Below are 26,583 nucleotides of genomic sequence, written 5' to 3'. Positions count from 1 at the left end.
GCTTCAGGTGGCGTGGTCAGTATTGGCGAACGTAAGCATTGCTCCCCGCCCCCGGCTCTGGGCGCAGCGCGCGATTGGCTGGCGCTGGAGAGGTCTGCTCCTGGGGCCGGGCCTGAGCGGTGCGGACTAGGCCTCTGGCGGCGGTGGCGGCGGTGGCGGCGGCGGCAGCGGCGCGAGGCAGGTAAGGTCCTAGGCAGGGGTGGGGGCCGGGGTTTGGTTCGGATACGGCCGTGCGGACGGGGTGGGCCAGGCGCCCACACGGCCGGTGCGGGGCGGCGGGGACGCGCCGAGTTGCGGACTCCGCCTGGGCAGCCAACGACAGGCGCCCCCGCTGTGTTCGCGGCCCGCGGCAGTTCAGCCGAGGCGCCCCGCCTCCGTCCGTCCCTCCGTCGGTCCTCGGCCCCGGGAGCCCACGGGGCCGACTACGTCCCGGCAGCGTTTGCGTCGGCGTCGGGCACTCACAGCCCCGGGTCTCGGCACGGGCGGTGCTCAGCCCTGCGGAGCCGCCCCGAGTTACTGGCTGGAGCAGTTTCCTTCCCTTTATTCCGTGTCCTGGGCTTTTCTCTGCGGTGCGCTTCGCTCACGCTGTGATCTCGGCCCCAGGCCGGCTTTCCGCTGTCTTATCTCTGCGCCGTGGTTTCCGTCCACTCCCGGGAGGTCTCCTCAGTCTGTCTTCTGACAACCTAGTTACCTTTTATGCAGCCTCCCAGCGCCTTGTCGGTGTTTTTTCCCTAAATGTCAGCAGCACGTTCTTGTTGCCCAGCGGCGAGAGCGCCTCGTTTCCCCCCCCCCCCCCGTGCGTCGGTCCCGTTCCTGCGCCAGTGACGCGCGACCCGCGCGCGCCGCTCTGGTCTTGGGCGTCGACCCCGTGTGGCTCCGGCCCTGCCTGGTCGTCGACGTGGGTGTGAGGCTGTGCGGGGTTCAGAGGTAGCCTGCCCCAGCCCCGGTCTCGGCCTCCACCCTCACCTTGCGCCTGCCCCGCCCCCGCCTCCGCACCGGCCTCGTCCCTGGCTCGGTCCGGGCCTCTGCAGCGGCTGGGCTGCTGCTGCCTTTGCTCTCGGTGCAGTAAGTTCACAAGGGACCCACACTTTGACCTGCCCCGTTAGCGCATGCGCAGTGCTCTCGGCTGTCAGCGCCCCACTGGACCCCACTCCCACTGCTGCGCTTCGCGTCTGTGAATGTGATGGATTCAGACCACACGTGCCCTTTTGTGTCTGGTCTGTCTCTCTCAGCATCATGTCTTCAAGATGCCGCCAGGTTGTACACTGGGCTCCCTCGTCTCTTCCTGGCTGAGTGACACCCCGCTGTGTGAATGCACCCCTACCCGTGCGTCTCTGACTGTTAGCGGAGGTCACGTTGTTTTGGCCTTTCCCGGCCAGGAGCCCCTGGGCTTTGGGTTGTCGCTTCACTCTCTTGGCAGTGTCCTTTCATGCACTGAAGTGTTTTTTATTGTTTTAGTTCTTACGATTAGCCCTTTGATTCATTTTGGGTTAATTTCGTGTGTGCGGTGTGAGGTAGGGGTCCACTTCATTCTTTTGCACGTGGGCGCCCAGTTGTCCCAGCTCCATCGTTGAAGAGACTGATTTTTGCCCCATTGAGTGGGCTTGGCCTGCAGGTAGGATGTAGGGTTTATTTCTGGATCCCAGTGTGCTGTCAGTCTTGCCTGTCTACCCTTACGCCAACACACTGTTCTGTAGTGAGTTCTGAAGTCGGGAATTGAGTCTTCCAACTGTTTCTCAAGATTGTTTCTGGCTATTTGGGGCCCACGTAGTCGCACGGGACGGCGAGGAAGGCGGCGGGGATGTTGACGGGCCGCGCTGACTCTGTGTAGCGCAGGCTGGCCGTGCAGGTCTTCCAGCCTGTGGGTTGTCCTGTGTTTGCCAGTGTTTTCTCTGATGCGTTTTAACAAGGTCTTATCCCGGCAGGGGTGTCCAGCCTCCTGGCATCTCCAGGCCACACTGGAAGGAGAGAGTGGTCTTGGGCCACACGTTAAATACACAAACACTAACAAAAACTTATGAGTAAAACTAGTAAACATATGGTTTTGTGTGGGGCCACCTTCATAGCCCTCCTGGGCGGTGGGTGCGACGCCCCTGCTTCACAGTTTTCCGTGTCCCAGTCTTGCACCTCCTTGGTTAAATTTATTCTAAGTTCGTTGGTCTTTTTGATGCTGTTATAAGAGGAACTGTTTTCTTAATTTTATTTTCAGATTGTCCATTGTGAGTGTGTTGTGTGATGACCTTTTATCGTGTAACTTTGCACAATGTTCATTAGCTGTTACAGCTTTTTCTGAATTCTTTAGGATTTCCCGAAGATGAGATCGTGGCACCTGTGAAGAGGTAGCTTTATTCCTTTCCGGTTTGGGGGCCTTTGTTTCCCCTTCTGGAGCCCCAGCACAGTGCTGGGAGGCAGTGGCGAACATAGCGTCCTGGGCTTGCTCCTGACCTTCCAGGAAAGCTCCTGGTCTTTCCCCACGGGTTCCGAGGCTCACCATGGGCTTTAAAGCATTTTATTTATTAATTTTTAGAGAGGGGAAGGGAGGGAACAAGAGAGAGAAACATCCATGTGTGGTTGCCTCTCGTGCCCCCCCTACTGGGGACCTGACCCACAACCCAGGCATGTGCCCTGACCGGGAATCGAACCAGTGACCCTTTAGTTTGCAGGCCAGCACTCAATCCACGGAGCCACACCAGCAAGTCGCCGTGGGTTTTAGTAATGGCTCTGGTCAGCTGAGGAAGTTTCCCTCTAATTGTAGTTTGTTGAGTGTTTTTAACATGGAAGAAAGTGTTCTTGCCCACCCGAGAAGACCGTGTGGCTCTGCCCAACCGAATCTCACACAGACTCCCCTTGTTCCGTCCCTCCTACTTGCAGGTCTGTCCCGCCCCCTCGCCTGCACATGGACACAGGGCCGCTCTCTGGTCTCCGGGGGGCCGTCTCTCAGCGCTCCTCACTGCACGGTGGGGATTCCGGGTTCCCCGACCTGTCGGTTTTCAGTGGTCCCTTTGTTTTGTAGCTTCCACGTTTCCTACCGCTGTCTTCTCTCCCTTGGGTTTTGTTCTTTGGGGTTAGTGTGTGTGTATATGTACGTATAGGTGTATCTATACACATGTGTGTGTGTATCTGTCTTTTAAAACGTCCCGTAGGAGAGGGGTGTCTGGCAGAGAGTGGCAGCTAACAACGCCTGTGCTGCGGGCGCCGTTTCTGTCCGGGAGCTCGTGTGCGATCTCATCTCAAAGCCGCTGGTGTCTGATGGGCTGTTGGCTCCTCGCCGTCGTCTCCTGCCCCCAGTTTATGACTGTCCAGTGGTCTCCAGATTCTGCAGATGGCTGGTTGGAATTTGCTTGCAGGAAATGCCAGGCAGCCCTTGGGTAGGAGAAGTGGCACAGGATGAAGCTGTCCCCCTCTCAGGTGAGGCAGAGCCCCGGAGCTCAACGAGGTCCCTCAGCCACTGCTGCTTCGGGCCCAGTGGCCGGTCACAGGGCAGAAGGAGGGGCCACTTCCCGGGCAGGCGGGAAGTAGGCAGAGATGGCGGCCTCGCACAGCTGAGGCTTGTGCTGCACGGGCCTGGGCTGCGCGTGTGCCCGTGGGGCGGCTGTGCCCCCGCCACCTGGGCGGCGCTGCCTAGTTGATGGGGACCCTCTTGTTTCTTCTCCGCCTTGTTTCCAGATTCGGAGCTCGTTGCCGTTTTCACTGCCTACCAGACTCGGTTTCAGACGAAGGAGGCTGGGCTAGCCTAGACCCTGCGGTCTGTGCGTGGGACCGCTGGGCCAACCAAAACTAGGGGGGCAGAGGGAGAACACGGATGGCCGATGCTCGCAGCACGGCCTTCATACAGCCGTGCGCTGTCACACACCGCTTCGTGCATGCCTCGCGTGGCTCCTCGCGGGCCTGCAGTTTGAAGTCCATTTGTGCTGAGGCGTGCTGGCTGGCCGGCCGCCCTGTCTCCCATTTAGTCTCGTGGGGACACTCGGCGAGGGGTCACCACTGCGCACTGTAGTTCAGGAGGTGAGAGCCAGGTGGCGGTCGCCCTGCAGGCCCCAGACTGTGTCATGTGCAAGCAGGTGCAGGTCAGTCGCAGTGGGGGCACCGGGCTCCCAGGGGCTGCGGCCTGAGGATAGAGCCGCCTGCTCTGGCCCTGGTCCTTCCGTCTCCTCTGTGCAGCCTCCGTGACTGGACATGACTGGAGGGTGTGAGCTCTGTCTGGGCAGGAAAAAGATCTATTCAGCGATTTCTTTACTTGCTCCTCAGGTTGCAAACCTTTTTAGCCGGGTGCCTTGTCTTTGGGGGAGCAGGCAGTACAGGGGTGGTGGGGAGGTGGCGTTTGCCTCCACAGTGCAGACACAGCGCTGCCACTGTGGTTCCGGCTGTTGCCCCAGTAAGCTGGGCAGAGGAATGGACGGGCCGGTCTGAGTAGAGGAGGAGAGAGAAGTGCTGTGCCCACAGCACGGGGAGAAGCACCAGGACGAGGGAGCCCAGATGTGGTCCCGGCAGCCCTGGGGCAGGGGCTCTGGGTGGGGGTGGGGGGCACTCAGGAGCTTCTTCAGCCTGAGGGCGACACCAGTTGCTGCACAGCAGTGAGCCAGAGTGCTCGCTGGTTCCACAGGCGGGGTTCGCGCCCGCCCTCGGAGCGGTCAGTCGGATACCAGCGGGAGGAGGTGCGGCCAGCGGGCAGCAGTGAAGAGGGTGACACCGCAGAGGGAGCACACTGCTGGGGGGTGGGGAATGGGGGCTGGGACAGGCTGAGGCACTGCTGGGGAAATGCGCTCCCGCAGGTGAAGAGGTGCGAGGGTTGCAGACAGGGCCGCAAGGGTGGAAGTCCGACCGGTGGGGGTGATGGAGTCCGGAGCTGACCATTTATGTGTCCTGGGGGCAGGGAAGGCCTTGACAGGCCTGATGGGAGAGTCAGGGAGAGGCCAGAGCGCAGCCAGCTCAGTAGCTGTCCCTGGCCTGTGTGCCTGGTCCGCAGCCTGTACAGCCTCACCTGTGGTGTGGCCCCTGGAGTCCCCAGGGCCTCACAGGCCAGTGTTAGGAGCAGCATGGTGCCCGAGCTCTTTCCAGTGGGACAACCGCGTGGGCAGCCCCTGGTGTGGCCCGTGCACTGGGTCATTGCTCTGCAAGGCCCCTCATAGCCACTGGCAGGAAGTGACCTCCCTGACCCTGGCCTTTGTGCAGCAGAGGAGCCCCGCTGTTGGTAAGCTGGGGTCCTGGCTGGGAGGGTGGGAACACTGGGATCGCTGGAGGCGGAGGTCTCCTGTCTCCGGGAGACCTGGCTGCTGTTATGTAAACAGATGCGGCTGGCCCCGCCCCTTCCTGCTGTTCCATGGCTTCCAAGAAAAGGAAAGAAACATCACATCTTGGCAAGAAGCCGTCTTTCTGTGCAGAGTTGCTGCTGAAAATGACTGACTTCCATTTTTTTTATGCTGTTGTTCTATGTATTTGAAAACATGTCTTACTGCTGTTTTTGTGACAGCGGCCCCCACCCTGTGCCGGGCTGAGGTGTGTGAATGCCCGGGGCTGCTGGGCAGGAGGAGGTGCTGTGCCTCCCCCTGGGGGTGGAGTGCCAGCCACCCATCCAGCTCTTCGCACAGCAAGGGCCACAGCCTAAGGGACCCAGTGGCCTAGCTGCCTGCACTGCCTCACATTGAACACCAACTACTTTTTCTTTTTTAAAAAAAAAGATTTTATTTATTTATTTTTAAAGAGGGGACGGGAGGGAGAAAGAGAGGGAGAGAAACATCAGCATGTGGTTGCCTCTCACGTGGCCCCTACTGGGGACCTGGCCTGCAACCCAGGCCTGTGCCCTGACTGGGAATCGAATTGGCAACCTTTTGGCTTGCAGCCCATGCTAAGTCCACTGAGCCACACCAGCCAGGGCTTATTTTTTCTTCCTGAAAGTAATATTTATTTAGTTAAGTGTCATATAACCAATACTTACTGTTGAAGAAGCCCTAACAGTACTGAAAGGAGCAGGTGGAAAGTAGAAGTCCCGCTCTCCATAGCTCACCACTGAATTGAGCGCGGTATTTCCCTGCGTATTTTAAAACCATCCTTAGGTGTACATAGTATCCTGTAAAGCCCTTTCAGATAATTTTAGGTTGTAGCTGCTTATTTCCGACTCACTGTTTTGTACAGTCAGTTCGCATTCCAGGCTTCGCCCTCAGTGTGTCAGGTTCAGGAGCACCGTTGTGCCACTTCGCAGTGAGCCTGAGCTGTGGGCCGGTTCCCCTGTGTCACGTGGCAGAGGCGATGCCATGGAGCAGGGTCCTGGGGACGTGGTCATGTGTCGTCCAAGGGCGACTTTTTAAATCTATAGGCAGAGATAACTAATGTTCTTATCAATCTCTACATTGTTTGGTTGTAACAGAATTAAGATTCTGAGCAGAGAAATTATGTTACAATTTAGTACTGCTTCTTTTTAGTACTGCTTTTTAAAGAGGCATCTTGGAATTTGTTTTAGAAGTTGGTGTCGTTCACGAGGACGCAGGGACGACATGCCTGAGTGGACGCACGGCCCTTGAGGAGCTGAGCGCTAGGTGATTGGCACCAGTGTGCGTGTGTGTCTATCTGTGCCACGGGTCCCCCCACGGCCCCCTTCCCTCTGGAAGGACCCCAGGCACTGCCGTCTGCAGAGGCGCCCGTCAGCCAGCGCTGTCAGCTCAGACGCCGCTCCCCAGGGCTTTCGGCAGACGGCAGTGCCTAGAGCTGCGCCCAGAGCTGGGACAGGTCCTGTCTGTCACTGTCCCCTTGGATAGCACTTCTCTCTGTGTGCAGGTTCTGGAGGCGGGTTCAGGGGTGGCGTGCTGTTTAAACCGGGTGAGGAGGCTGTTCCTGGGGTTCCCGGTCAGACAGCTACGTCGGTCATCCTGGACAGCTGGGCTCGATCTCATCTCCATCCACGACGTCAGTGACCAAATCAGCTCATGGACAGCCCGACGTGTGGGACGATGGGGGGTGTGGCGGTGGAAGGAGGAGCCCCGCGCTCTCCGGTCTTCCTCCGGAGCTGAGCCCTTCCTGAGAGGACGGGGTGCGACTTCATTGCAGAACCTGGCCGTCCTGTCATCCTTTGGTTGTGCCATTTACTTGAAGCTCTGTGGTGTCTGCCATCTGTCGGGCGTGGCGTTTAGATTGTTACTGGCGAGTACGGACTCCCCAAGCGGCGCGGTTTGAGTTGTGTGTGGTGGGAGAGCTCAGCTCCATGTCGACCGAGGCGTCTGAGACCCCAGTGGAGCTTTGTGTTTCCGTCGGCCCCACGCGATGGCGGTGTGACCGAAAGCACGAGAGGCGGGGGGTTAAAGGAGACGCCCGTGTGGCCTGAGGAGAGTCTTAGCCCCAGTCTTAAAGCCCTGCTGGACGTGCGTGGTTGCAAAGACACCGAATCCCTGAGGTCCGCGAGCAAAGTTTGGTCCTGTCCTCTGGCTGCACCGCCACCCTGGGCGGCCTCCGCCAGTGAGGACAGGGCAGGGGGCCCTCGGGAGGCTGTGCCGCTGGTGCCTTCCCCTCCGTGTGAAGGTGGCTCGCGGCCCACCGTCTCCTGGGGTACATGCTCTTCCCTGTTCGGTTTGGCGGCTCGGAATTGAGCGTGTCCGTCCTACAAAGGTGCTCTCGTATGGGAGCCCCGTTGCTTCACTGCTGGGCTGAGCAGCTGGGGAGCCCTGCCTGCTGTGTGACCAGCTTCTGCGTGCTGAGCGGGCACGTGTGCGCGGAGTGGTGGCACTTGGCCTGTCCCTCCTGCAGCCCAGGGCACTCACCAGACCAGGCCAAGGTCACGCCAGGGCAGGGGTCAGAGAAGGGAGGACAGTGACGCCTGGACAGGGCCCCTGTGTCACTGCGGATGCTCTCCAGGATTTTCTGGTGCCGCTGGAACTTGTGAACCCTCCTTCATCTCCTGCCGCGGTCCTGCTCGGGTGAGGACCAGGCGCAGGCAGGCCATCGCCCTGATGCAGACAGGCAGGCTTCGACTAGCAGGGGTGTGTACAGGGAGATGGGAAACAGCGTGTGCAAAGGCCTCGTTTGCACGCTCAGATGTGCTTCTGAGCGAGGGCTGGAGCTGGTCTCTGAGCTGCGGGCTCCAAGTCAAGCCAGCCCAGCAGCCTGGCGGACTCGGCCATTCGTTTAGGCCAGGGGACAGCGACTCTTCCGCCGCGGGGAATGCTAACTCAGAAAAGAAATCCTGTCCTTTTTCCGATTGAAAGCACAGGCTGCGTCACCTTATTCCACCAAGTGAAAGCTAGTGTCGGAGGGAGTGTCTGTGGTGTGGGAGGCACGGCCATCCATGCGTTATTTCATTTGCCCCCTTTTGTGCTTTATTTCACACTGTACTTTCATTTAAGAATCACATCTTAGAGCAGGGACTGACAGCTAACTTTAAAGTGTTCTGGAAGGGAACCCGCCCTGACCTGTGGGTGGGGCAGGGTGGGACGGAGAACAAACAGGGCTGAGGGAGGGGCAGGGCCTGTGTGTTGAGAAACAGTGAGCCAGAGCCACTGCCACAGCATCTGCCTCCCGGAACTGCTCCACTGGGGGCCTCCTCTAGCCCTTCTCTGGGCGGTGCAGCGCGTGGGGCCCAGCCAGCGCGGGGCCAGCCTCAGGCCTGCTCTGGGCTGGAATCACCTCCTGGGAGGACGGGAGGTAGAGTTCCATGCCGGCAGGAGCAGTGGTGCCAGGAGCAGGCGGGAGCCAGGCCGTCTGACCATGTCCCCTGGAGCTGTGGTGGCAGCGTAGTGACCAGGTGGTTGGTGACCGTGATTGCTCCTGGCTTCCTTTCCCCTGGCCCACTGCCTGGGTTGGACTCGGGCATGTCTCCACCGCTGCTCCTTCCCTGGTGTTGCTTCGGGCATTTTATTACGTTTGTAGCTATTCTACCAAAAATCTACCACTGTGCCTGTCACTCAGCTGCATCTTCTTGTTGTCACCTGTAGGGTTTTTCAGTCTGTCCCTGCCTGGACCTGACATGGCCAGTGGTGGCGCTTGGCGCTTTGGTAGAGTTCTGTTCCAGACGAGAAGCTGAGCCTGGCCAGAGCTGGTGTGGCACAGCACCGTGTCCCCCCGACCGGGGGACAGGTCGGAAGTGTGGCTATAGCGGGTCCTGCAGCCCTGGTGCCTCTTGAAAACGTTATTTGTTATTCCCCAGAAACTAACCAGCGTGTCTCTCTCCGGTGGATGTAACTGTGATGACATACTAATGTGACTTCTAAAAATAAAGGCCGCAGGCACCCATTCTTGAGCGCGTCCTCCTCACCAGGCCCAGTGTCCAAGTTGCAGGCGGGCCGCCTCACCCTGTCAGGGCCCTGCTGCCCGTGGCCCACCGGCTCTGGGGGCAGAGTGCTGTCTCTGTCCCTGTGGGCCAGATGCTCCGGGGCGTCCCTGCCGCGGTCTCTCCCTGAACGTGCCACTCGTCGGTAACACTGGCTTCTGTGACCCGGTCCAGGCAGCCCTCAGCTCGCCGCACTCAGTGCTTACTGCACCCCTACAGGGGTTTTGTCCATGTATAAGTAAAAGGGGGTTTAGAACATGGGCCACTTGTGGGTATTTTGTCAGCCAGCCAGCACTGGGAGCAGCTTCCTTGCCTGGAAAAGTTCTTCTGAAAAAGTTTCTAAAAAAGGTTTGTTAAGAACTTCCAGTCAAGATGGAGGCACAGGTGAACACGCCTCACCTCCTCACACAACCATGGAAAAAGTTACAACTAGACCACAGAACACGTACCACCCAGAACCGTCAGAAAACAGACCTGTATGGAAGTCCGACAACCAAGGATTTAAAGAAGCCACATTTGTCCAGACGGGTAGGAGGGGCAGAGACACGTGTGGCGCGGAGAGGCAATGGAACGAGTGGTCCCACGTCCATGTGTGGTGGGAAACCGGGAGGGACCCCTCGGGAGCAAAGGGTCCCAGGCCAGACCACACAGCCCAGGGTTCCAGCCTCAGGAAGGTAAGTCCCCGTAACTTCTGGCTGTGAAGACCAGTGGGGTTGGGGGGTGCTGAAGAAACTGTTGGGTTTTCAGGAGACTCCTCTTAAAGGGCCCGCGTGGCCTTAGGACTTGCCCAGACCCACCCCCGCTGGGATTCAGCACCAGGGCAACAGCTGGAAGGCACCAGTGGCAGCGACGGGAAACGGGGCGAGTGCCGGGAGCAGCTTCCTCCGGGGCAGACCTCCAGGAGCCAGGCAGCAGCACGTCCCCTCGCCCAGCCCTCACCCACACAGAGCCACAAAGCGGTGACGCGGGCCCAGTCCTGGCAGCTACCCAGCACTCCGCCCCACACAATTTACAGTGACCTTTTAAAAATAAATGTTTATTCATTTTGAGAGAAAGGGGAAGGGAAGGAGGAGAGGTAGAGAATCATCAGTGTGTGGTTGCCCCTCGAGTGCCCCCCGCTGGGGACCTGGCCTGCAACCCAGGCCTGTGCTCCACTGGCACTGGAGCCATGACCCTTTTGTTCACAGTCCAGCGCTCAGTCCACTGAGCCCCACCAGCCAGGGCTCCAGGTGCCTTTTCTACAACAGGCCATGCTACTAAGAGAGAGTCAAAGTAGCTCCAACTAATACACAGGAGCAGACACAGCGAGGGTGTCAGATTGAGGGGACAAAGAAAATGGCCCAAACGAAAGAACAACAAAACCCCAGAAAAAGAACTAAACAACTGTCAGATGCAGACTTTAAAACACTGGGTATCCGGGTTCTCCAGAGACTGATTGGGTACTGCAATAGCAAAGAAAAGACCCAGGTGGAAATGAAGGTGACACTAAGTGAAATAAAGAAAAATCTACAGGGAACCAACAGTGGAGGGGACGAAGCCGAGATTCAAACCAATGATTTGGGACATGAGGAAGGAAAAAGCATTCAATCAGAGCAAGAAGAAAAAAATTTAAACACGAACAGTCCAGGGCACAGGTGGCCCCCACAAGGCCTGCGGGCTGAATCCAGCCCTCCACCTGGTTTTATCCCATCCAGCACCTTGTTTCTACCCGGCGGCAGTGCTGAGCTCTCCCTTAACTGTTAAGGAGTAGTTACATTTATACAGTCCTGAAGTTACATTTGGCTCTTTGAAGGCAACAGTGAGGCTGATGTGGCTCCTGGTGAAAATGAGTATGACACCCCTGGTAACGAACCTGTGGGACATCTCCAAATGTACCAACACCTGAATCATAGGGGTGCAAGATGGAGGAGAGGAAGAGCAAGAAACCGAAAAATTATTTGAAAAAATAATGAAAGGAAACTTCCCTAATTTGGTGAAGGAAATAGACATACAAGTCCAGGAAGCACAGAGAGTCCCAAACAAGTTGGACCCAAAGAGGCCCACTCCAAGACACATCATAACTAAAGTGCCAAAGGTTAAAGGCAGAGAATCTTAAAAGCAGCAAAAGAAAACCAGACAAAGGAGTTTCCTTAAGACTCTCAGCTGATTTCTCAAAAGAGACCTTGCAGGCAAGAAGGGGCTGGAAAGAAGTATTCCAAGTCAGAAGGCAAGGACCTCCATCCAAGATTGCTCTATCCAGCAAAGCTGTCATTTAGAATGGAAGAGCAGTAAAGAGCTTCCCAAATAAGGTCAAGTTAAAGGAGTTTATCATCACCAAGCCCTTATTATATGAAATGTTAAAGGAACGTATCTAAGAAAAAGATCAAAACTGTGGACATTAAAATGGCAACAAATTCACAACTGTCAACAACTGAATCTAAGAAACAAGCAAACACAACAGGAACAGAATCACATAAATGGAGGTCACAGGGAGGGTTATCAGTGGGGAGGGGGAGGGGCGAGAATGGGGGAAAAGATACAGGGACTAAGAAGCATCAGTGGTAGGTACAACACAGACGGGAGGTTAGGAATAGTACAGGAAGTGGAGAATTCAAAGAATTTACATGCACAACCCATGGACATGAAGTAAGGGGGGGATATGCTGGAGGGAAGGGGGTGCTGGGTGGAGGGGGCAAAGGGGGAAAATTGGGACAACTGTAATTGCACAATCAATAAAATGCATTTTAAAAAAATTAAAAAGAGCCTCTCACGCACCCCAGAGGATAAGCAATAGCGGGCAGTAGCACCCTGGCTGGTGCAGCCAGTGTGGTTGCTCAGACAGCCACTCCTGAACCTCTCTGTGGGCGGAAGCCCTGAGTGCCCTGGGCCGGGTGTGGCTCTGGCTCACTCCCTGGAGGGAGGAGACCTGGCCCAACGGATCCCCAGTGATCTGGGCTGTAGTGAGGGGAGGAGACCCAGACTAGGTGGGGGTAGGGGGGCCTCCTAGGATCTGTTCTTCGGAGGGTGCTGGGCCAGCCCTGAAGGGTGGGGTACAGTAGACCACGGGAGGAGGGGGGGGGCGGTTGGCGAGGCCCTGGAGCAGATCCCTGGTGAAGCCGGCAGTCAGTGGGTTTGCAGAGTGAGGTCAGGTGAGGGGCCTGCGTGCTGGTGGGGCTGCGGACCCAGGAAAGGGCTTTCATGATGCAGGACTGGTTGGTATTCGTGAAGTTAGTAGGCGCAGGAAAATGTTTATATATACACTGTGTACTTAATTTTTTTAAAGAATGTTTGGACTTAAAAAATAAAAGAAAGAACCCCCACAGACAGGGATGGCAGCCAGGTGGCTGTGGGGGGGGGGGGTGGCTGGGGTCGAGGAGCGCGCAGGGGTAATGGGTGCTGGCGTGAAGAAGCTTTGGGGCCATTTCAAAGACAGTGGTGTGGATTGAAATACATTTGTCAGCTTGTAGAAATCAGTGATTAATTTAATTTCATTTAAAAATTCAATTTATTTAAACTAAAAAGAAACCCAGACAGTTCACCCATTGCCCCCCACCTGTAGCAGCCACCAGTCTATTCTCAAATATAAATGTTTTTGCTTATTTATTTACAAAAGTTTTTAATGTTTTTTCTTCATTTAAAAAATTATTTATTTTTAGAGACAGAGGAAGGGAGGGAGAAAGAGAGGGAGAGAAACATCACTGTGTGGTTGCCTCTCACGTGCCCCCCATGTGGGACCTGGCCCACAACCCAGGCATGTGCCCTGACTGGGAATCGAACCAGCGACCCTTTGGTTTGCTGGCTGGTGCTCAATCCATGGAGCCACACCAGCCGGGGCTAAAATGTTTTGAAAATTAATTTTCTTTGAGAGACTGTGTCTGTCTGACTCTCTTCACTCAGCACAGTGCCCTCCTGGTCCACCGTGCTATCTGCAGACGGCCTGGTCTCTCTCCACGGCCAAGGGATGCCCCCCGTGCGTGCCCCTCGGTGCCAGGCGATGGGCACTGGCTGCCCCCTCCCCACCGTGCTGCAGGCTGTTGGAAATAATGCTGCAGAGAATGGGGGGGCGGGGAAATGTGTCTTTTTGAGTTAGTGTCTTCATTTGCTTTGGATGGCACCAGAACCGCAGCTCTAGCTTTAATTATTGAGGAGGGCATGCTGTGCCCGCCAGGCTGCACCCCCACCCGCAGCGCAGGAGTGCTCCCTTTGTCCCTCGGTGTTTTGGTGTCAGCTGTGCTGACCTGTGTCCTGACCCCCGCAGTTTGGGTTTGATTTTCCCTAGAGAGGAGTGACGTTGGGCACCTGCTCCTGGGCCTGCCTGCCGCCTGCGTGTCCCCTTTGGGAAGATGCCTGTTTGTCAATTGCGTCGTCATCGTTTTGCTGTTGAGTTGTATGAGTTCTTTATGTGTTTTCAATACTAACGCCTGATCAGATTTGTGATTTGGAAATGTTTCCTCCCATTTGGTCGGCTGTCTTTTCATGTTGTCGACTGGTTCCTTTGCTGTGCAGAAACCTTCTAGTTCAGTGTGGTCCCGCTTGTTTGCTGTTGCTTTTGGAGTCACAGCTGAGAAGTCTGCTTCGAGACCCACCCCGTCAGGGAGCTGGCCGCCCCTGCTCCCCCCACTCCCCCCGAGCCCTCCTAGTTCAGGCCCTGTGCCCGCCTGAGCCGGCCTGTGGTCAGTGTCCAAGGGCAGTCTAGTTTCACTCTTGCGTGGGACTGTCCAGTTCCCAACCGTTCACTGAAGAGGCTGTCTTTCCCGTTGTCTGTTCTTGAGTTCTTCAGTGTGAACTGATGGGTCGTGCGCTTTGGGAGTCCCTCTCTGTCACAAGAGCCTGTTTTCAGCGCCGCGCTGCGGTAAGTGCCGGCGCCCTGTGATACAGCTGGAGTCGGGGAGCACTGCTCGGGCTGCTCCGGGTCTCTTCCGTGCTACACACACATTTTAGGATTGTTCTGTTTCTGTAGGAATCAGCCATTGGTACCTAAATATTTCTTGTCCACGATGGTCTTTTTTTTACTTTTATCTTCCTTTAGATTATTCAACAGATTGGGGCTCATGTTACTACTATGAGCTTCTTAAAAACAACTGGGAGTGTGTCGTGTGTGTTTATGAGGGAGAGAGTTTTTAGCCAGAGGAAAGTCAGAGTCATTTCGGAAGCATCAAGAGGACAGCCTGAGAAACAGCGTGCTCGACACTTCAATGTAAAAAGAACGTTTTCTTCTGGGGAAAAATGAAAGTGTGAACAACGCCTTGAGCTCTGTGTTGTTCACCCCACAGTCTTCTGACTCTGAGGTGCTTCTCTGGAACAGTGTGTGGGTGCCCCTGACCGGGCAGCAAGAGTGTGCTGTTTCCATTGGCAGCGATGAAAACCCGTTCCAGAAGAAGGGGAACATTTGACACCTCTGGGAATTAGAAAATATGTTTGCAAAGGGTTCTCAGTTACTCCCACTATTCTTTTGGAAGTGCGCCAATTTTCATAAGTCCACTGATCTGGGACCCCCCCTCCCCCCCCCCCCCCCCGCCGTGCTGCTAGGGCCGAGCAGAGCGGCAGGGGCCTGCACCCCTCCCCTTCATTTGCAGCCAGCGCTGCTGGTCTGGCTTCGCCCAGCCCCGTCAGGCCGACCTCAGCCCGACGCCCGTCCGTCTGTCTGTGTACTCTGGCCCTAACTCCCTGCCTTGCTCTCTCCCACCCTCTGCAGCATGACCTGAGACCGCGAGCATGGACTTTTCCCGGCTGCACACGTACACGCCGCCTCAGTGTGTGCCCGAGAACACCGGCTACACGTACGCACTCAGGTGAGCGAGGCGGCGTCTGGCCGCCTCTCAGGTGCTGAACGAGCGGGCCTCAGTGGCACTTGCAGTCATGGGTCACGTTCAGAGAGAGAAGCCCCTGCGAACGAGGTGTGGAACTCTACCTTTGTGAAAGTACCAGCCGGACACGGAGATGTGAGGCTGTTGGCACACTGCGCGCGTGATGACTGCGTCACTGCGCAGGAGTCCTGCCTCAAACCCCAGCCCAGCCCCACCCCAGCTCAGAGCCCAGCCCAGGAGAAGGGCGTGCAGTGGCAGGGAGGGGTCTGCGATTGACGTGAGTGGCTGGCCGGTTCAGAGCTGTTGCGCTCTCCCGGGGAGAGGAGGCGCCCCGCAGGACGGGTGCGGCCTGGGTGTCAGGAGCTGGGCTTCCTCCTTCCAGAGTCCCGTGTTTGTTCTTGCTCTGCGTGCCGCTGAGGCCCGAGGCTGGAGTCTTGCGGTTGGTGACTTGCCCTTCGCGTCTCTAGTGCATCAAGAGAAAGGATGATTGAAAGGAGAGTTCGGTATCACAAAATCCTGGGTTAGTGCGGAAGGAGAGTTCATTACCACGTTGGTCAGGACGGGCTCGGCAGTTAGAGAGCCTTTGCATCCCAGCAAACGTTTGAGGTGCACAGGAAAACACTGTGGCTTATCTTTAAAGGGTAAAAATGTGACGGAAAGGTTGAGAATATGGGAGGGGTTTTTTTGATTCTGGAGAGAGGGAGAGGAGCATCCAGGGGCCGCGTTCAGAACGCTTTGTGGCAGCGTCAGTCACACCTCACGCTCAGGACTGCGTAGTTTTTACTGCCAAGGCCGGGCCCTGTCGCCCTGCGCGCAGCAACACGCTCTCTTTGGCTCAGGCTCCCGTGGCGTTTCAGAGCAGACCGAGCGCACGGTTCCGTGTTCCGCACTGGGCAGCGCACGCATGACCGCTCTGCTGGTTTGTGTTCAGCCTCCGCAGCCTGTCACACGCCCAGTTTCTGAAAGGAGGAGGTGGCAGGCCGGCCTGGCCTGTGGGCGATGCTGGGGCGTGTGCAGGCCCCGGGCCAGCGGGGCCAGCGGGGCTTAGGTGATGTTCTGCCCTCGCCGCCACACTCGCCCCTCACTGCTCCGGGGGCAGCTCCGGGCACGCAGCCTTCACCCGTGCGGTCTCTGTCCAGCATCCTGGACGCCGTGTCCGCTTCATTGACATGTGTTCCTGCCACAGAAACTGGCAAGCAGGGTGGCGCTTTGGACCCTGGGAACAAGCCCCTTGGCCTCTCCCCTCTCGCCCCTCCCCACTAGGTTGCTTTGAAGCAAATCTCTAAAAGACGCCACTCTACGAAGCTCCTAGTGGTTGAAAGTAACCCCCAGTAACTCCTTTCTGCAGCAGGCACGCAGTGCCCAGTTGCCCAGACACTCGTTTGCTTTGAACAACCACGAAGAGGACAGTCGGCCTGAGCAGGGCTCTCACGTGCTGTGGGCTGCTTCCCGGAAGCGGTGGTCAGTCTCAGGTTTCCCCGTTTGTTGCCATGACTACAGCACAGAAAGCACTTCCTTCTGCTCGAGCTGAGGTGCGCTTGCGGTGTCCGCTTGTCTGTCCCCTCTGGTGTGGAGGCTGGTCTGTGTCACCTGCTGGCCCCGCACCCTGGAGTCCCACCACTTCTCGGATGATGGGCGGGGCCCCCCTGGGGAGCGTGACCCTGGTCAGGGAGGCACTGTCCTGGGCTCCCCTGAGACCTCCAGTTGTGGGCGCAGGCGGCGCTGGAGAGGAGGGCCGTGGCTTTCAGTCTCTGGGGAAGTGGGTTTCAACTGCGAGGAAAGGTGGGGGAGACGGCTGTGGGTTGTGGAAGAGGACAGTGTACGTTGAGGAACTGGGGCGGCAAGCGGCTGGCAGACACTGCGGGAGGCCACGCAGGATGAGGCCCGGCCCTCGGCGAGCTCGGCCCACGGGAGTTGCTGATCAAGCGGTCCGAGCAGTGCCTGGGCAGGCGGGCACAAGGCGGGTTGGGAAGGAAGTGTGGGCACCTCTTCCAGCACGGGGCTGGTAAGGGCGGAGAAGGGGCATGCTGCGCTCAGTTTTGTTCTGTTTCACCATGAGGAGGCTGCAGGTGTGTGCAGCATCCGTGTTAAGGAGCCCTGGGAGGGGCTGTCGGAGACACTGCTGGGGAGACAGAAGCAGGTCCAGAAGTGGGCGAGGAGTGGGGCTGGGAGTGAGGAAGGGCAGGCAGTGGTGGCTCTGACCACCAGGCACCAGGTGACCCCATGGTTGCCACGCAGGATCCAGGACCTGTGGAGATGGGGGCTCATGGGAGGGGCCCCGACTTCCTGGTGACTTGCAGTGGGCTAGAACTGAGCAGAGAGCTGAGGAGCCCCAAAGGGGATCTAGCCAGGCCCAGGGACAGAAGGCCAGACGGGCGGGGCATCGCACCTGGGAGGCACGATCAGACTCCGCTGTTCTTGTAAAACAGATACGACGCAGAAACGCTCCTAAGCCCATTCCCTTCCCTCAGGTTCCAGGTCCGTCCCACGCACGCCTCTGAAGCTGCTCCCTACCACCAGCAGGTGGGCCTCCTGGGCACGCGTGGCACTCCCCGGGCTGCTTGCCCGCTGGGTCACCCTCAGTCAGGAAGCCCTCCCCCGTGTCCTCTTCCCCCACCGTCTCATGGGCCACCTCCCATAGGTGTGACTCCTCACTAGTGGTAACCCTGTGATTCAGGGCTCCTACCCCTGGGCAGTGGCCTCACAGGGAACCAGTGAGGTTAGGGCCCTGGCCGCACAGGGCTGCACAGCAGCAGGGGAGCGGAGGGCCAGCTGACCTGAGCTCTGCCTCCTCTTCCCCATCCGTGTGGAAAGGTGTCTTCCCCAACACTGGTCCCTGGTGCCAAAAAGGCTGGGGACTGCTGCTGTAATGTGAGTCCTGAGTGAGGGGGTGCTCTGAGCGTGCCCGCCGGGCCGCCTGGACCAGCTGGCCAGGTGAGGAGGTGTGGCCCCACCCCAAGGCAGCCCAGAGTGGGCTCAGGGAGTGTTTCTTGCTGTGGAAAAGCCTGCTGACCACACAGGGGACACGCCCTTCGGTGAGTCCTTTGTCGAAGGTCCTTTGTTGTGGGCGTGCTCTAGCTGGGGTGAGCTAGAGGTCCAGTAGCCCAGTGGTTCAGTTACCTTCCCTCCTGTCCTGCGTCCATGGGCCTGCTGGGTGACTGTGTGTCCGGGGCTCCCTGCCGTGGCATGGTCACTGTCTCTTCGCTGCGTGAGCAGGCATAGGCCGACATGCTGGCCCTCAGGTGGGGGTCCTCGTGAACTTGGCACATAATGAAGCGAGTCTCAGGGCGGCCCTGGGCTTCGACACCAGGCACCCAGGGCACCAACCTCACAGACACTGACGTGGGTGCCAGCTCACTGTGCTTTTGGAAAAGTCGTCATGCTGTAGTGGCTGTTTTTAAAACTCACCACTTATCTCTGAGTGGTGAGCCGTACTTATCTCTGACATGTTTCTTTCCTTCCAGTTCAAGTTACTCTTCTGATGCTCTGGACTTCGAGACGGAGCACAGACTGGACCCCGTGTTTGATTCTCCCAGAATGTCCCGCCGCAGTTTGCGCCTGGCCACCGCTGCGCGCAGCAGGGAGGGCGGCCAGGTGGGGCATGCCGATGCCTGCTCCGGTAGCACAGCCTCCCTGAGGGACAGAGCGGCCAGGTGAGCCCTGCTCCTCTGCACTATGCTCGTGCGAGCCACACTTGCTGGACTGAGACCGTGCTCTGGGGTGGAAGGTTGTGTGCGTGTGCAGAGGCCCTCACAGCATCCTGCTGGGCTGTGGCCGAGGGCTGACACGGCCTCTGCGACGTGGGGGTGCCGGTGCTGCTGTCCGCAGCCACAGTCTTCCCGCTCCGAGAGCCCCAACAGGGCGTGGGCACCCATCCCGCGCCTTCCCTGGGGACACGGCGCACTGTCACAGCAGGGCCTGGCCCTCAGCTGTGCCGCCACAGGCCGTCTCGGGGCAGGGCCAGTGCAGAAGGCCTGTTCACCGAACTGCTGCGCAGACAGGTGTGCCCGCCCATCACCTCCGGTGTGCCTGTCGCCGCTTCTGTACCCCAGGAGCCAGGCGGGCAAGGCCTGTGTGTGAGCGCAACAGCTCTTCTGTGGGCTGCAAGCAGGGGAGGGATGAGCCTGTCCCCCCGGAAGGGCTCTGTCAAGACCAGGGACAGTATGCGCCCCTGGAGGTCACCTCAGAGTTTATTTAGAGACAGAGAGTCTGCTCCTCCACCTCGGGGCTCACGAAGGGGCTGCAGGCGGTCCCAGCTCAGTGTGCAGCGCGAGAAAACCCCGCTGGGCCCGGGCCCCCCGACGCCATGCTAACGTGCGGCTGGCTCTGTCCCCGCCGCCTGCCATCACTCACAGGTCCCACCGAGGGGGCGCCTGCCCTGGGTTCTCAACGTCCGCAGTGCCCCCCAGTGCTCATTTCCAAGGCCCTGGTCTCTGTCACTTGTGCTTGAGATGAGTATGGACGTTCCCTTAGGGGACAGCCTTTGCTTGCTGGACTCAATGCAGTGCTGTCTCCCCTGGTGAGAGGCGTGGAACGGGAATGTACAAGTGTGTGGTTACTTGTTTTAGAAAGGAAGGGAGGGCTTAAGTTTAGAAATCACATAATCGTTCATTTTTAAACAGGCTGTTTATAATGCTTGTCATTTAAGTTTTAACCACTTCTGTGTCACACAGCCCAAGATTAATGTGAAAACTATCTTGTTGAAACAGTTTTAGGAGGAGCTCTTGGGCCCCAGCCTAGGACTCCCTTTTCCAAATCAATAAACGTCTCATCACAGCAGAAAGACACCAAAAAATGCTGCCTTAAAAACGCTGTATTCTCAAAGGTTTTGTGTCGGTAAAATATCATCAGTTTGTATGTACAAGAAAAAGCCTGTGAACCTGTTCCTCATTCCTTTCTTTTTAGAACAGCAAAGCAGCACAGAGGCACGAGCAAGCTGGCGTTCAGTGTGAACCACGCCACCAGGCAGGCTGCTGCTGGCCTGAGCAGCGGGCTGCAGGGCTCAGCCAGCCTCCGGCCACCCGTGCTGGATGAGTCTCTGATCCGAGAGCAGACCCAAGTGGACCACTTCTGGGGTGAGTCAGCTACTGTATGGTCACTTCTGATTGTTCTGGAAGAAGGGATGTCGTGGCCAGCAGAGCCCAGCAAGGCTGAGGGTTCCTCTAGCCCATGCGACTGCGCTGCCGGCCCGTTGTCCTCGTCCTCGTCCTCTGCGGGCTGCAGGCGATGCAGCGTTCCTTCTGTGGCTGCGGCCTTGGGCTGTAGTTGGCTCTCAGCAGCAGGGTGGGCCAGCACCTCTGAGTCGTTGCACCCAGTGTGGACACAGTGACAGTGGGAACAGCAGCCGTAGCACGATCCCCGTCCTGCTGGAGCGGGCGCTTCGGGAGCGCTGGCTCGGGTGGGGCTGCAGCACTGCCGCTGGGTCCCCAGATATGCAGCCGGCCCCGGGGAAGGACCGGAGGCCTGGACGTGCTCCAGGGCCCCGTGTGCTGCTCGTGGGCAGGTCGGGTCTGTGCCATGTCTGGCTCAGTGGGCTAGAGCAGCCGGTGGGCAGCACGTGGGGGTGGGGGTGCCAGAAATATCGGGTCTGAGACTCGGGGCCTGTCCCGTGAGTGCATCCAGCCTGCCACGCCCTTCGCACACGCAGTGTGTGCACACGCAGGCGCACGCGTGCACTTCCGTCAGAGACGCCCTTCCGCCCCAGCCGGAAGACCGAGTGTGTCTCTAGGGAAATTGCCATTAATTTTAGGCATTTTAGGAAATAAATGTTGGCCAGTGCTATAATGCTAATTTATTAACCATTGTAATTTTTAGTTTTTTAAGTGTTTTGCTGTGTTTTGATAATTTGAGCTCAATTGCAAAAATATGTGTGTTTTAGGTCTTGATGATGACGGAGACCTTAAAGGTAACGCTTTCAGTCCTTTACGCCCCTTGAGAGAGTGGCTCTCAGTAGGCGTCCACAGGGTGTGATCAACGGCTCCTTCTGCTCTGAACCTTCAGGTGGAACGAAAGCCTTCACTCAGGGGAACGGCGACACGGGCACCGGCGCAGCCCGGAGCAACGGCTACACGTGCAGGGCCTGCAGCCAGCTGTCCGCAAGCCAGGATGCGCTCTCCGGGCTCGGCCCATCCCTCGGCCCCACCTCCAGGGTGTACTCTCGGGACCGCACTCAGAAACGTAAGTGCCATGCACTTCAGAGTCGGAGTGACCTCACATCCCCGTCCTTGTCTCACAGGCCGGCGTCTGCGCCGCCTCAGACGTTGACTGGAACTCCGGGTCACCCTGTAAAAGTTTGCGAAGTGCAGCGAGATTTAGCTTTGCTGCTTCTCTCAGTTTCCGTGTTGCATTGTCAGGGTTTTGTCCCGGGGGGTCTGGAACTCTGTGACCTTGTACTTAGGTTGGATGTGGCACTGTGGGCCTGTGCAGGCCCCAGAGTGGCAGCTTGAGTGGGGCCCCTGCCTCCACTGCCAGAGAGCACCTCCGTCCCCCTGGGCCTTCAGGCTGGGGCTGTTTGGCACCAGCCCTGCTGGGTGGAAGCCCTCTTTTGTGGCCCTGGTGTGGCCATGGCCACAGGCAAGCAGAGGCAGACATCCAAGTCCTGGCTGCAGTTGCTGGGACGGGGCCCTCGCAGGTGCCCCAGAGCTGTGTGGCTGTCAGGACTGCGGCCTCTGCAGGCCGGCCTGCGTGCTCTTTCCAGGGCCCCCAGCACCCCGGGTCCCCTCCAGGTTCCATCATGTGGCTGAGATGCCCCGGCTGGCTCCAGCACTCCACGCCTGTCCCCGACTTCCTGCCTGTGGTCACTGCTCCCACACAGGAGAGCCAGGCCAGGGAGCTCTGGACTGGAAACATGCTTACGTCATCTCCAAGTCCTGGACCGTGGTGTGCTCACTCCACGTGCCGCTCGGCCTGGCGCTGTAGGACTCGCGGCAGGGGACCCGATGGGGACGGGAAAGTACCAGGAGGGCACGGCCGCGTTTGCACATTTGCTGTGTTCCAGGCCGTGCCGGGCACACAGGGCGGTCAGTTACCACTTCTCAGATGCTAAGGGCGTGGTGTTGCAGCTGCTGTTGCTTGTGGCTCTGTCTGTGGTGGCCACCACGCGGCGCTGACCCGTCAGCAGCCACACAGTGCGGAGGCAGCAGCAAGGGGAGGACAGGCCACCCCCTCTGCTCCGACTCTGCCGAGTCTCCCCAGCCCTTGTGGCAGCCCCACCATGCAGGCTCTGGGTACTGTCCCAGGGATCCCCCGGGGCGGCCCCAGCCAGGGCTCAGCACTCTCAGGGTGCCCTGGGGGCGGGGCATGGAGCACAGCGAGTGTTACCCTTGGAGTGAAGGCTCTTGCTGACAGTGTGTTCTGTGGGGGGCGTGCTGCTTTCCCGTGGCTGCCTCATGCAGGCCGTGGCTCTGCTGTATGTACCTGGAAACAGCCACGCTTTGTCCGCGAGGGGGATTTAGGAAGCCTCTGGAGATCCATCACTGAAAGACCCTGGCTTAAATTGCTCCTGACTGCCTTTTTTGGGGATACGGCAAGGAAGGGAAAAAGAGAGGGAGAGAGACATCCATGTGCGAGAGAGTCATCGATAGGTTGCCTCTCCCTCATCCCCAGCTGGGGACCTGGCCTGCAACTCGGGTCTGTGCCCTGACCGGGGACCGAACTGGTGACCTTTCGGTTTGCGAGACAGCGCCCAACCCACTGAGCCGCACTGGCCGAGGCGCTCTTGACTGTTTTTGAAGAGAGAACACGTTACGTGTATTTACATTTTACCTCCGTATTATTTTTCTTACCACAGTGTACGTTCAGTATTATTTCCTATTAACTTCAGGTATAACAAGCTACATTTATATTTGCTTTGGGCCTCTCTTATCACCTCCCTTGCTGTTTCACATCTCAACAGTGATTTGTAGAAACAACTGATTTGTCTTCAAGAGTCTGTTATATTTATGAAGAGCCCTGGAAAATCAAACATGTGCGAGGGAGAAAGTTAAAGTCACTAAACCCACTCCGCCCACCACCGGCAAGGGCCGTCCCCGCAGGCCACCACCCAGGTTTCCCGGACGCGGGGTCACATGTGAGGGCAGCTTGGGACTTCGTTTGCCTGACGTACGTGTAGCTCTCCGCCAGCCTGACTGAGCGCCCCCGTTTCCTTTCCTTCTGTCGTTGCCGTGCCCACATTAAGCCTGTGAACAGCGGCACAGAGAAGTCCCCTCCCCACCCTCTGTCCTCTCCGGGTTCCCTTGCAGGGTGCGCCCAGGGTGAATTCTCATGCTTTCTGAAATGAGGTAAAATTCGCACAACAAAAAAACGTGCGAGTCAGTGGCATCGAGCACAGTCCCGGTATTCAAACAGCACCTGAGTTTTGTGTGTGTGCCAGAGGAACGCACCGTTTTGTCTGAGACGTTGTCAGTGCGTACGTGGTTTTGTGTGACGACTGGCAGTAACTGCACTGTTTTCTGTCTTTCTGTCCGTCTACCATCCCACGCGTGGTTCTATCGACGTCCACTCCGTCAGAGTCTGCAGCGCTCAGGTGTGCTGCTTGTACGCCCGAAAAGCCACGTGTGCGTGAACACTGTGCCCACGTCCCCGTCCCTCTGGGGCTGTGCGCACATGCCCCTGCCCAGGCAGACCGGCGGGAAGGCGAAAGGAGAAAGGACGGGTAAAGGCTGCAGACCCACTTGAACCTGACGGTTCCTTGTCCCGAACCTCAGAAGGTTCAAGGTGACAAAGCGTGATTTTTGGCTTCACATCAAAAAGGCTTTCTCAGGCTCCGGAGTCTTTTCCTTGAGGCCCAACACAGTCCTCCACAGAGCAGCGTGCTGGTGGGAGGCACCTGTGCGAAGAGACAGCTCTCCCGGGACAGGGGCATCCCCTTCAGCAGCAGGGGAGGCTGGCGACATGGCCACACCCTGACTCCCAGCCCTCTCTGGGCCTCCCGCCACCTCTGCGTGTCACACTGTGTCTTGCGTCCCATGAAGGCTGGGAGTGAGAGTCTTGGAACAGGCCCTCCTGTGCTCCCCCAGGCAGCACTTAGTGCCCCCGGCAAAAGTGTGAAATAGTCCAGAGAAGGGGGTTGTTTCTGTGAGAAACCGTCAGTTGTGCTGGCGGCAAGGGGCAGGGTTCTGCTCACTGAAGCAGCTTAATTAGAGAAACGGGTCGAAGCCTCTGCATCTTGTGCAGCCGGAACCGTGGAGCCTGTGGCCGGCCCGGAGCAGCTTCGGAGCCGAGCAGCGTGAGCAGCTCCGACCAGGGCCACTCTCCCAAAGAGACCATCGTGGGCAGTTCAGATGGGGTTCAAACCCATTCCAGCCGGCAGCTCATACCAAGCGGCACTGCTGATGCACAAAACCAGTCTCAGCAGCCGACTTTCTGCACACGAACCCCAACCGCTCCCCCCTGTAGCGCCGGAAGGGCCCAGCTCACAGACTCGCCAGTTTTTCTTGCTTTACAGATCTTTCAGTTTGACGGATGAAAGATGGGGTGTTGGTGTTCTTTCTGTCATCAGCGGGACTGCCCTGGCCTCACCTTAGCGAACAGCTTCTCCCTCCCCAGCCTCCGTCCCGCGTGCAGCGCAGCAGAGCAGTGGGGGCGCCTGTGGCGGCAGCCCCACCTGCTCTTCTCGGGCGGGGTGCCGGCTTGCCCCTAGCCTGCACCTTCACTCTAATTTTATTTCTTTAAAATCACTTCAGCTCAGACGCCCCAACCCCAGCTGGCTGCATGCTGTCCGCTCTGAGTCCCTGGGGCTTTGTGGGTCTGGGGAGGAAGCGCAGGGGCTGGGCTCAGGGTGCCTCCTGGGCAAACCCGGGGGACGAGCCCCCCCAGGTGGCCCCCCTGTGCCTGACCACCTGGAAGCAAGCTTTCTCCACCACTCAGGGAAAGGGCTTTCTCAGCGGTGAGCGTTTCTAGCGACTGTGACCTGGAGAGCATCACCCCACACGTTTTAGGTTAATAGGAAAAATGTCTGGGATCCCACTGTACCTTCTAGAGCGTGGGCACTAGTCAAAAGTTGCAGAGTGCGGCCAGGTCCTCTCAGTCCAGCGGCTTCATTGCTGAGTGGATGCCTCCCGAGGCCACGCCGCTCGTTTCTGTTCTGTTGCCAGTGCTGCAGCCGCCGGCCGGCTTGGAGGATGCCGGGCATGCGGGGATCCTCCAGGCAGGCGTGGAGCAGGACAGGGCAGCCAGGCAGGTAGCACCTGAGCAGGGCTGTGTGTGCAGACGCAGCAGTGAGGCGAGCTGACCTCAGTTCCGTGACGGATGCTGGTGAGAAGCCTTGTCAGCAGCTCTGCCTGGCGGGACAAGGGATGAGCGTCTCGGCGCTTCCCTAGTGCTGTCTTTGGCGTCGCTGAAAAAGCTGGCTCTGCTGTGCCTGAGCGAGGAGCGTGGCTTTCTGACTCGTCGGGAGGCGGTGCTGGCCCTGGGGGGAATTAACTGTGTGTCCACGGTTTCTCAATAGGCGGTGCATCCTACGTGGACAGGATTCTGTGGCTGGCCACGTACACTTCGTCGTCTTTCTCGTCAGTCTTAGTCCAACTCTTTCGAGTGGTTTTAATGAAGCTCAATTATGAATCAGAAAATTACAAATTGAAAAGCTATGAATCAAAAGATCGTGAATCAGAAAACTATAAATCAAAAAGCCATGAATCACAAGGTATTTAAATAATTTTTTTCTCTTTTTTCCACCAAATACTGCTTTCAAGGTGGAGAAAACACTATCTTTCCAGCGGCACATTCGCGTCTCTGCTCTGCAGTCTCTTTGCCACCCTCGGGCGTGGCCGTGGCTCTTTCTCTGGGGCTTGTGGAGGTGCTCGCGGGCCCTGCGTGTAGTCCAGTCCCTGGCAGTCGGTCAGCGTGTGAGCGTTATTCTTAAGTCACCCTTTGAGTGAAGAGTTAACACACTCAGTTTCCGGTTTACTCTTTTAAAGTAACGGCCCTGCGTCTGAACAGCATTTGGGGTGCCGTCCAGGCTTTGAGCACACCCGCCTCCGCAGGGCTCCGGCGGGCGTGCTGTTCAAGCCCAGCGGGACTGCACAGTCTCTTCCCAAGCAGAACCCTGTCACTGGCCTCGCCCGCCTGTGCGGACCGTCAGCCGGGCTGAGGCAGGGCTCGCCGGCTCCCTGGGGGTCTAGGAAGGGCTTGCACTTGCTGAGCTTTGTAAGCCTCTCCCGCGTGTGTTGCAGCTCTTTCCGAGCACAGTGGCAGGATGACAGTGACAGAGTCTCCCAGAGAGGACGGTCGCCTCCGAGTAAATGGGGACTCACTGTGTAAGTATGGCTTCAGCTGCCTCACTGCGTGGTGCCCTGGGGGTCTCCCTGGCAGCACAGTTCGAGTGGGAACGGCCTTGCCGAGGCGGCAGCCTTGCGGAGGGGGAGGGACTGGTCGCTGGTGCTGAAGCCCTGCCTGAGGGGGCCATCGCTTCCCTGCCTTTTGGCCAAGATCAAGTGTAATAGAAGTGAACGACCACCAGATGGCGTTTGCTTTGAGTTTTTTTCTCCTTTTCATAATCGCGCTTCCTCATTTCTTCAAATTCGTTGTACACCGTTTTCAAATGGA

General features: G+C 57.9%; 1 protein-coding gene across 1 annotated transcript in view; it reads left to right on the top strand.

Moving 5' to 3' along the window:
* The window catches only part of SUN1 (Sad1 and UNC84 domain containing 1), a gene marked incomplete at its 5' end in the record, with an annotated part of 42,859 nt that continues 16,276 nt past the window's right edge, over positions 1 to 26,583 (top strand). The window contains 8 exon segments of the mRNA XM_053926800.1: positions 1 to 181; positions 14,928 to 15,024; positions 18,504 to 18,692; positions 19,945 to 20,114; positions 20,918 to 20,944; positions 21,040 to 21,216; positions 25,487 to 25,681; positions 26,211 to 26,294. Coding sequence (XP_053782775.1) covers positions 14,948 to 15,024; positions 18,504 to 18,692; positions 19,945 to 20,114; positions 20,918 to 20,944; positions 21,040 to 21,216; positions 25,487 to 25,681; positions 26,211 to 26,294 — 919 coding nt within the window.

The sequence above is a fragment of the Desmodus rotundus genome, chromosome 6 (genome assembly GCF_022682495.2).
Source record: "Desmodus rotundus isolate HL8 chromosome 6, HLdesRot8A.1, whole genome shotgun sequence".
Classification (NCBI taxonomy): Eukaryota; Metazoa; Chordata; class Mammalia; order Chiroptera; family Phyllostomidae; genus Desmodus; species Desmodus rotundus.
This window is presented reverse-complemented; position numbering and strand designations above follow the sequence as displayed.